Source organism: Phalaenopsis equestris, unplaced genomic scaffold, assembly GCF_001263595.1.
Source record: "Phalaenopsis equestris unplaced genomic scaffold, ASM126359v1 Scaffold000488, whole genome shotgun sequence".
Classification (NCBI taxonomy): Eukaryota; Viridiplantae; Streptophyta; class Magnoliopsida; order Asparagales; family Orchidaceae; genus Phalaenopsis; species Phalaenopsis equestris.
Window position 1 is genome coordinate 722,971 of NW_018164928.1, and position 10,649 is coordinate 733,619.

General features: G+C 38.1%; 2 protein-coding genes across 2 annotated transcripts in view; both read left to right on the forward strand.

Moving 5' to 3' along the window:
- The first annotated feature begins 2,005 nt into the window (after positions 1-2,005).
- LOC110028043 (protein SENSITIVITY TO RED LIGHT REDUCED 1) lies at positions 2,006-6,733 on the forward strand. Its single transcript, XM_020729745.1, is given in 3 exon segments — positions 2,006-2,769; positions 2,771-3,291; positions 6,656-6,733. Coding segments are annotated over 2 exon segments (900 nt in total). The 5' UTR covers positions 2,006-2,388; the 3' UTR covers positions 3,290-3,291; positions 6,656-6,733.
- A 110-nt stretch (positions 6,734-6,843) lies between these two features.
- The window catches only part of LOC110028063, a 4,137-nt gene continuing 331 nt past the window's right edge, over positions 6,844-10,649 (forward strand). The window contains exons 1-3 of the mRNA XM_020729764.1: positions 6,844-8,150; positions 8,242-9,015; positions 9,082-10,647. Coding sequence (XP_020585423.1) covers positions 7,244-8,150; positions 8,242-9,015; positions 9,082-10,647 — 3,247 coding nt within the window. The 5' untranslated portion in view covers positions 6,844-7,243. The remainder of the gene's footprint in view (positions 8,151-8,241; positions 9,016-9,081; positions 10,648-10,649) is intronic.

The following is a 10,649-nucleotide window of genomic DNA, read 5'->3' on the forward strand; positions in this document are numbered from 1 at the left end:
AATCAGGTATGTGGTATCTCGTATCAGGATAGAATTTCACATAACCTCTCAGTCTCAAGCGAACTTATGGGTTGATGTGCAAAGTTATATTTTTTATTGTGTTGTAAATTTGAAGATTCGACTGTCGTGTGCACTGCTCTACCTCCCGGTCATTACAAAAGTGAAGTACATATAACCCTAATATTCTATTTCGGTGACCTACAACGACCGACTAATATGATCTTTTTATTATTTGGAGCACATGCATTCACGTTTGTTTCATTGATTGCTTTAATATAATTCTAAGAATATAAGTAAGGGTAACTTATTTAATATATTCATTTTCAAAATTGAATGTAATAAATAAAAGAAATCACCTGAAAAATATGACATACCGCGCATTGTGTGAAATCTTTGTGGGGGTCTGTTCGAATGTAAAATCTATTGATTTTATGAATTGTGATGAAAAACTGACAAGTGCATTCAACCCTACTGAGAAATATCTACAAATTGTTTCGGAAGAGTGTTGGAATCGCTCCATAGCTCTTCACATTGATTCATTCTGTGATAATATCTAGAAGGTTATTGCTAACACCTCTCGTGAAGTTGTCATGGTTGAGTCATGAAGTTCATGATTTTTCTTTAGTTCCTCCAACAGTGCTGTGAATATCACATGTGTCATGCAGAACAAATTATTAAACCTCGTTGGATGGCCCCCAAGCAACTCCCCAACCCATTTGTCACCAACGTACAATGATGTCATGCAAGTGAAGCGCTTTATGTATGAGTTATAATACTCGTACATTAAACACACTGCACCTACAACTCTCATACCACTCATTTCTCTATTTGCATCCATGTTATTCGACGTCGAAGTAGCAACACATAAGCATCAACGAATTAGCTGCAATCATATGATGTTATGAACAAAACCAACTTCAAAATAAAATTAGAGAAAGTAAATAGAAAATATAACGATGAAAAATAAAATTGCAAATCAAATTTAACATCATCACAATGAAAAAATTAAAAAATCATTAGCAAATAAAAATGTCCAATGCAACAAGAAATGTAAAATGTGCCACAAGAATTTAAAGAAATTCAGTTGTCCCTCAAGTGTCACTGTTCGCATGACAATAACGTAAAAAATGCACCCTACGGGCAGGAGTCATCGTTATAAAAAATACTATTCGAGTTGGGGTCTTCAAACAACTACATTGAGAATAAATACAATGACATGTCCTCATAAATTTATGGAGTTCCCTCCGTAATACACAAAACCTACTGGACAAAAGTTGCTTATAATGGGTCGGAGTCATTGTGCATGAAATAACCAACTGTGAAATCTGACTTCTAAAAAAAACAACTCACTTTTTTTTTTTCTTTTTTCAACCCGGGGACGGTTTGACTGACTAGCGGACTCAATTTCATAGAGGTTCGGGCTGGGGACTTCATTATAATCACCCGTGTGTTCAGCTGTCAAACTTTCAAGGATGTCACCAAACCCCCAACCGCCTCACTACGGTTTGGGATATATGGGGTACTAAACTACGTGACATAGCCTCGATAAAATAATTCATTATAAGTTTGTGAGCACAAAAATATACTTTTTGGTGTTACAATTTTATACCTAATACAACGCTTGTTCATTTATAATAGAGAGAAAACTTCATGAGTCTGGAGAAAGTCGTCGTATTCTACATATGACGGTTGTAACCAGCTATTGCAGGATTTATTGTCGAATTTTCAATAATATGTTATTGTTACACCGTTTTTGGGATACAACGTTAGCAAGTAGAGTTTGATGACAATAGCGAGTAGGGGCGACCAAGTCTACATTTGTTGGGAGACGATGGTAGGTGACTACAGAGATCAAAAGTCATGGACGGGTCTCCGATAAGATGTTATTTGTTACACCGTATTTAGAATACATCATTAGCAAACAGAGTTCGTCGATGACAGAGAGAAGTGATGACCGACAGTGTCCGACTATGGGCGGTAGTCAACGATAATTGGCAATTATGGAGTCTAGATTTTATCAACGGGCGTTCCATACAACGTCATATCATTACATTGTATTTAGGATATGTCGCTAGCAAGCATAGTTCGTCGACGACGGTAAGCAAAGCGACCAGTGATGGTTGATGGCGACTGACAGTTGGCAGTGGACTGCGATCTACATGCATGAAGGCCATAAGTTATCACCCGGTCTAATCAGGTTTAAGTATAATATTATTCATTAGACCATATTTAGAATATAATTAGTCAACAACGGGGAATATGATCGGTCGTAGGGGATCCGTGACAGCCAAAAAGCAATGATCAAGCCAAGAAGTTATTCGGCAAAGCTCCGCGTCAAAGTCCTTCTACCTTCACTCTTCCCACACTTTCTTCGCCGTCCTCATTTCAATGATTCCATCTCCCTCCAAAACCCTAAATTCCAACCCTAACGAAGCCTGGACCCTCGTCAACCGCCGCCGCCGCCGAGGCAAACCCATTACGAATGCCGCCTCTCGATCCAAAACTCTAACCCCATCCCCCGAACACAAAACTCCATCTTCATGGATCCCCACCGATTCTTCCACCGATTCCGAGAGAGAATCCAAACTCCTCGCCCGAATGGAATCCGCCATCCGCGAACTCGGCAGCTCTCGATTCGTCCACCGCTTCCTCTCCCGTTATCGGGACCCCCAGATCCAGAAAGAACTCAACAAACTTCTCACCCCCTGCTTACAGATTCAGATCGTCGCATACGGAATCGGAAGCATCGAATCGTACAAGACACCGCGGGCTGCCGCTCGCTCTTGCTCTCCTGCTCCGGCAGGAGCTCGGCGTGAGAGCCATGAGGCCGATCGAAGTGTTTGACCCAGTTCTCTCTGCGGTGGAGTGCGCCGTATTGGCGGCGCTCGGGTGCAGAGTTATCACCGTAGATGAATGTGGGCGCCGGGAGACGGCGATGCCGACGATTTACTATATGCCGCATTGCGAAGCGATGCTCTATGATAACCTACTGGATGCGAATTGGAAACCGGTGATGTTGAGGAGAATGGTGGTGATTGGCAATAGCTTTGGAGTGTATGAGCGGTATGTGAAGGAGATGAGAGGGGCATGTGGATCTGTAGCTCTTGAAGTTGATGGAAGGCATTTGCTTTGGATCAGGAGGTATGTGCGGGAGGTGGAGATGGAGGGGAAGGAGAATGGTCGGGATTTTAAAGAAGATGAGGATGAAGTTGAGCTTTTTAAGGCTTTTCACGATTTGAGCTGGCATTTCTTCGAGCTTGATGATGATGCAGACATGGGCGAGCTCTGAAGGTAACTTACTGCTCTTTTGTAAGCTTATGCTCATCTCTGATGTTTATCTTGTGAGCGATGAGGGTTTTTTTGGGTTCTTTGCAAAAGGCACACCATTGATCTTACTGTATTTAGCAGGAACCAGGAAACATGAAAATTTATTAAAAAGAAGCGAAATTACCTACATAGCACACAATTTTTATGTATTTACAGATCTTACACTTAAAATTTTCATCTTTACGTACCTAGAACTTTGTTGCTTTAAACCTAAAAGGTGTTTTTCACTTTTATATAGCTATAATAGTAGTATTGTAATAGTATTAAACCTATACATGAAAAGACGTATTTCACGTTTAAAAAACAATAGTAATATTGTAATAGTATTATGTTTTATATGACTATAAATATGAAAGCTTAGGTGTGAGATGCGTAAATACATAAGAATTGTGTATTTATGTAAATTTTGCCTAAGAAAAAATGGTTAGAATTCTAAGGTGGATGAGGAGGCTGACTTTTTCAAGTGTTTTAAAGATTTTATTTTTGCTTTTTACAAGGTTTTTGATAGTTTTTATCACATAATTGGTTGACTGAAGAAGGAAATGATGCATTAATCCATCTTATTTCTAAAATCTTTCATTGTTATGTGTTTGAATTTGCAAAATACAAATGGGCATATTTTCCCATTAGTAATCAAAGAAGCTTAGCTCTCTTTTCTCAATTTGATGTAAAAAATTCATTCTTGTATGAAGAACTAGGAAGAAGATGAAGCTGGCGTCTAGCAACATCTGCACCTCATCTGCTATTAATAAGGTTTATAAGTTTGGAAAACGCTTTATATAGGCTGAAGCAATCCCCAAAGGCATGACTTGCAATGTTTACAAGATTCCATTAAAATTAGGGAGACCATACATTGCTTATCAAGGGGATATAATTGTAATTAAGATTGAAGGGAGAGGAAACTATAAGTTTTGAGTAACTTCTCACTGAAGAGCTCGAATTCAAAGACTTTGGGATGTTGAATTACAGCTTATGGTAGTGTGATAAAGTAACCAAGGAATCTTGCTCTCTCGACAAAAATATGTTACCAGCCTCATAAAATTGTTTTGGAAACCTTCACACACAATTGAATCCTAATCACAAGTTTGAAGAAGCCGAGGAAGATGATATAATGGATGGCGTGATGTATCAATGTTTAGTAGGAATGCGTATATATATTTCTCCCACTCAAAGTCAAATATGGCTTATGGTAGTGTGATAAATAAGTATTGGGGTACTATGAAGATACTGCGGAAGGGAATTTTACTTTGAAGAAGTGTAGTTCTAGTACTTGAAATGTCTATAGATATTAATTATGCCGGAACCTCATAACATGGAGAAATAAGAAGCAAATGCGACGGTAAGTCGAACTACGAATGAACTAAGCATTCGAGAAGTTACTCGTGGTGTAACTCTTTTAGAGCTTATTCATGACATTTGTTTAGTTAATCGAATAAGTTTGGATACCTTTTGTAAATACTTGGTTGTTTAGGAATGATGTTGTTTAAAGCTTATGAATTAGCTCCATTAACTCTCAATACTTTATATATGAAAGTATACTCGTTGAATTAATCAATTAAAGTCTATTTATACTCATTTCAAAGCAAATTTAATCTATATTAATTGCATCTTGAATTCTTATTATTTTATTATTATTATTTCAGTCATTTCATGGTCCATTTTTAGTGCCATGCAACAATGTTGGGTATGCAAATAAATAAAAATTGTAGTGTGTATATATAAATAGCATGCATTATAATATGGTGCTTAAAGAGTAAAAATGAGTTTGATTTAATAATGTATTTTAGATTGGGGTATTTTGAATAAGTGAAATGAATGTTGTTTAAATTACTTTTATCATGTTGATAAAAAATTAAAATGGAGATCATTAATTTTTTTTTTTTTTTTTTTTTTAGTGAGTATCTTTGCTTTAATTATTTTGATACTTATATATTTATTTATTATGTAAATTTAATTTAATTATAAATATATATTATATATCAATGAAAGTATAATATTTGGCATGCATTGGTTGGAAATAAAATGAAGAATCTCAATGTGGCGAGAAAAAATATTCATTTTGTGTGAAAAATATGAAATTATGATATAATTATTTTGAAATCTTATGTTTTTTTAATTTTTATTTTAATTGAATTAAAATTCATTTTTCCTTTATTTTGAATTTTTTATCAAAGTCGTGAAAATCAGAGAAGAAGTAAAAGTTCAAGGTTTCGTATGTTCGATTGAGGTTCAACCAAATAACGTAATAAATATGAAAATTAATTAAATATAATCTAAATAATATAAGAATAAATTAATAAATTAGTAATAGAAATAGTTTGTATGTTCGTGTTTGGGTTTTTTAGCTCGAAATAAATAAATAATAATATTTATTTTTTATCTTTTTTTTATATTATTTTTAATATGTATTAAACAAAGTTAATTTTTTATTTTTTAAAATTATTTGATTTGATATTTAAATAAATAAGATTTAAATGGTATGCATGTAATATTCCTAAAAATTCAGACTTTAGCCCCACATCCCTCATTTTTATCTTTAGAAAATTTATGTATCTCTTTAAAATGAAGACTTAAATGTGGCTTTGTAAAATAAATTCTTGGTAAGTGGAATTTTGTAAAATAAATACTCTTAAATTTCCCAAAAAAATAAAATAATAAATGTAAAAGTGGTTCATTCAAATCACGACTGGCTCGTCAGTTTTAAGGTTAGTTGGTTACAGCCGGTCCATTGCAGGTGCGGTTTTTAGCCTGCCCAAAATCAGACCATTAGCTAGTTCACGATCGAACCAGTTGAACCGGTTAATTCAATTTAGTTTTTAAATCGTGTTTTTCTATAAATAACATAAGTTTTTTTAAAGGGAATGACAATATATTTTATGTTCCAATGTTAAGTTCTTATGCTTCAAGATTTAACTTCAACAAATTTATATTTTTTATAATATAGACAAATTAAATTATTATTTTTTTTTAATTTTATCTTAAGTGTTAAAATTTTAATTATTTATAATATATTTGTATTTGCTTGCAAAAAAAAAAAAAAGACTGACATTTTCATCAAAAAAATAAAACGCAAAAATAATTTTTTCTTGGTGATCGCTCAAAATATTAAATATAATATTTTAATCATTTAAATTTAAAAATTTACATATCAACCCTTTAAAATTTTTAATGATTGGATAATAGAGTGTGAATTTAATATTAAAAAAATGGATAGTAAAAATATAAAATATAAAATTTAAGTGATTAAAATATTATATTTAATATTTTGCTTCTTAAAAAAAAGATACTATAAATACTATAGACCTTTAGCATCCTCTTTCCCGCGTAGGGCAAAGCTCTGGTACCTTCCTCTCCATCAACGGCCAATGCCGCCTCTCAATGAAATCAACGGTCCCAATCACCTAATACCCGCTACAGAACTATTTCCCGGCACCGATACGATACGTAGCAATTTTCCCGATTCCATCTCAGTTTCCGCTCCGGGTCGCCGTCCCCGATCCCCTCTCTCTCTCTTGTATCTTCCCCTTTCTCTGCTTCTGAGAACGCGTCTCTTCTCTCTCCTCCATCGTCCTCACACAGCTCCCCCATTTTTCCATCTCGTATTTTACTATATATCCTCGCTTCTTTTCCATGTCCTTTTCGTCTACTCGAGACCGAACCCTCAACCCTACATCGGACGGCCCACAGACGTCCGCGTCGTCTTCGTCGTCTTCGTTGCCCGCTCCTATCTTCTTATTTAACCCCGGCTCTAACCCTAAACCTAACCCTCGTTCTTTCCGCATTTTTTACCCCGCCTCCATAGATATCTCTGCGGTACGTCTCATCTCTCTTTTCGCTTTCTCTCGGGTTCGTCACTTCTCTCTTCATCTTTTTGAGGTTTTCAACTCTGTAGGCGCGATTGGTTTGTTGATTGTCCATGGCAATTGTGAAGAACAGTCGCAAGGTGTCAAGGCTGGAAGGCGATTTCTACCCCTGTACGGATTCGATGGAGGACGAAGACGGGAGCTCTATGTTGATGGATTCTGCCGACGGTAGCGTTTCGGGCGATGGAGCATCTGATGCGGATTCCGGTATGGGTTCCGACGAATTCGATTTATCGGAGGTTGGGGAGCCCGGGATGGAGCTTTGCCAGGTTGGAAACGAGAGCGTTCTCTTATCACAGGAACTGTACGAGCTTCCGAACCTTGGATTGGTTCTTTCGCTCAAAGCATGGAATCAGCTTCTAACTGAGGAGGAGCGGTTCGCATTAGCGGAATACCTTCCCGACATGGATCAGGAAAACTTTGCCTTAACTCTGAAGGAGCTTTTTTCTGGAAGTAATATTTACTTTGGGAGCCCGCTTGAGGTTTTCTTTAATCATTTGAAGGGCGGACTCTGTAACCCCAGCGTGGTTCTCTATCGCAAAGGTTTGAATATCTTCCAGAGACACCAGCACTATCAACAGTTGTGTGAGTATCAGAATTCCATGGTGGGAAACCTTGTTTATATAAGGGATTTGTGGCAGAACTGTAGTGGGTATGGAATTGAAGAGAGAGTGAGGCTTCTGAACATTCTGAGGAACCCGAGGAATCTGAGTTATGATAGGAATGGGGAGTTGGGTTTGGAGACTGATTATGGAAGCAGTGACTCAACTGAAGCTTGCTGGAGTCGAAGATTCAGTAATGGTCATGAGGAGCTGAATTCATGGCGGAAAGCTTCTTTTAATGCTTTTAGTCAGAGTAGTAGAACCACCATGCAGCCAGTAAGGTCAGGGAAGGCAAAGGGGATATTGAAGGTAGCTGCTATGAAGGTCCCTGCAAAGATGGAAGACAGAAGAAGTCCAGGTAACATTCTCTGGTTCTTTGTTATTGTTATGAGAAGGAATATAGATCGCCCAATTTGTCTTTGGTGTTCATCAGCAAAGTTTTGTTTCAGGAATTGCTGGGCGAAGTATTCTTGGAACCATGGAAGCTAATTCTGTCTCTTCGAAGTTGCTTAGAAGGAATTTTTTGAAGAGGCATGCCCATGATAAGCAAACTGATTTCGGTGTGGCAGATTTTGATGAGTATGTTGGGAAATCTGGTTACATTAACAACCACACCGAATCTGTTCAGGCCGTTACAATTGCTTCTTATGATTGTAAAACTTTAAATAAAATGATTACAGTGAAGGATTCTGACAAGGACCAGAAAGTTCCTGCCTTTCATCCTGCTGGCCCTCGTTCATTTGATGACTCAAATATAAGGGGTAAGAAATGGAAGGTTGAAGATGATTTCAGAACCAGTAAAAGTGGTTTCGGTTCTATGCTTAGATCTTGTAAGCGTCATCCCGCTGAATGGAGCAGTTCTCATTTCCGCTGGGATTATACAACCAAGAATTTACAAAGTGAGCTCAGAAGGAAGTCTTCTCAACATGAAGGAGATGGTGTGGAATACTCAAGGCCTAGTCTTGTTAAAGATCAAAGTGAGGAAACACAGTCTGATTCATCAGAAAAGGTTGAGGCATATAGGGACATGTATTCCTACTCCAGCAAGGCAGTGTTTTCTAATCTAGTAATGGAGGTTCACGAGCCTGAAATTAAACTAGAAGATCTTAAATTTCCAAGTAAACGGGCCAAATCCAGTGAAAAAGTTTCTCAACCAACTGATGGAGGCATGATTGATCGAACACTGGAAGTGGAGCCTCACTCTCGTAAAGTTAAGATGAAAGGTAAAGCAAATAAAACTGATTTTAGTGAAAGTTTTCATCTTGCCTCATTCGGTACCTGTGCTGCTGCTAGAATGCATAAAGGGGAAACCGATCATTCCGGGGAAGCAAATGATTTGTGTGACAATGTAAGGGGCGTTACAAATGAAGCTGAGGGTTTGGATTTAAATGCCAGATTAAGCAATACGGAAAAACAGACAAACAGGGCTGAAAAAAAGAGTCAAATCTCCACTGATTTTGTTTTGGAGGATTTTAATCATGAAAGGGCAAGCAAGCCCAATCTTGCCTGTAATTCCCAGTCAAAGAAGAGGAAAGGAAAAGGAGATGAACCAAATAGGCTGATTGCAGACTCTTCTACAATGAAGATGAAAAGGGGAAGGAAAACCATTCCTGTAGTAGTTACTCCATCTGTTGTGTCTTCTGAACCAATCGCGAAGCGTGGGTCTGAGTTAGAGATGGATATGAAAACCCGCAGGAAATCATTCACTTTGATCACTCCAACCATTCATACGGGCTTTTCATTCTCAATTATTCATCTCCTTTCAGCCGTCCGGAAGGCTTTAATCACAGCTCAAATGGAAGATACTGAAGATATCGGTAATCATCTCAGAGCGGATGATGCAGGCAGGTTTACAATGGCAGGAGAGCAGAAAAAGTTACTTCAGATCGCCAATGGTGATTCTCAGAGTAATTTACCATCCCTCAGAGTCCAGGAGATCGTTAATATAGTCAAGTCAGATCCAGGGGATCCTTGCATCCTTGAAACTGCGGAACCACTCCATGATTTGGTCAGGGGAGTGCTGAAGATATTCTCCTCCAAGACAGCGCCTTTGGGAGCCAAGGGTTGGAAGGCCCTTACCCTGTACGAGAAATCGATCAAAAGCTGGTCTTGGGTTGGCCCAGTTTCTTCCAATTCATCTGAAATTGACAATGCTGAAGAAGAAACTTCTGCTGAGGCATGGGCCATTCCGCACAAAATGCTGGTAAAATTGGTGGATGCATTCGCTAATTGGCTGAAAAGTAGTCAGGACATCCTTCAACAAATAGGAAATCTTCCTCTACCACCTCCAATGTTACCTGTTGTGGATAACAAGGATAGGTTCAGAGACCTCAGAGCCCAGAAGAGCCTGAATACAATCAGTCCAAGTTCCGAAGAATCGAGAGCATATTTTCGTCGAGAGGAGTTCTTGCGATATTCAATTCCAGACCGAGCTTTTCAATACACCACTTACAATGGAAGAAAGTCCATTGTTGCACCAATTCGAAGGGGCGGCGGCAAGCTGACATCAAAAGCTCGTGATCATTATATGCTCAAGCCCGATCGTCCCCCGCACGTCACCGTCCTTTGCCTCGTTAGAGATGCGGCGGCCCGATTGCCTGGAGGTATTGGAACCCGAGCCGATGTTTGCACCCTTATAAGAGATTCACAATATGTTGTTGAAGATGTTAGTGATTCACAAGTCAACCAAGTTATCAGCGGGGCTTTAGATAGGTTGCATTACGAACGCGACCCTTGTGTTCAGTTTGATGGAGAACGAAAATTGTGGGTTTATCTCCACGGCGATCGTGAAGAGGAAGATTTTGAGGATGATGGGACTTCATCCACGAAGAAATGGAAGCGGCAGAGGAAAGAACCT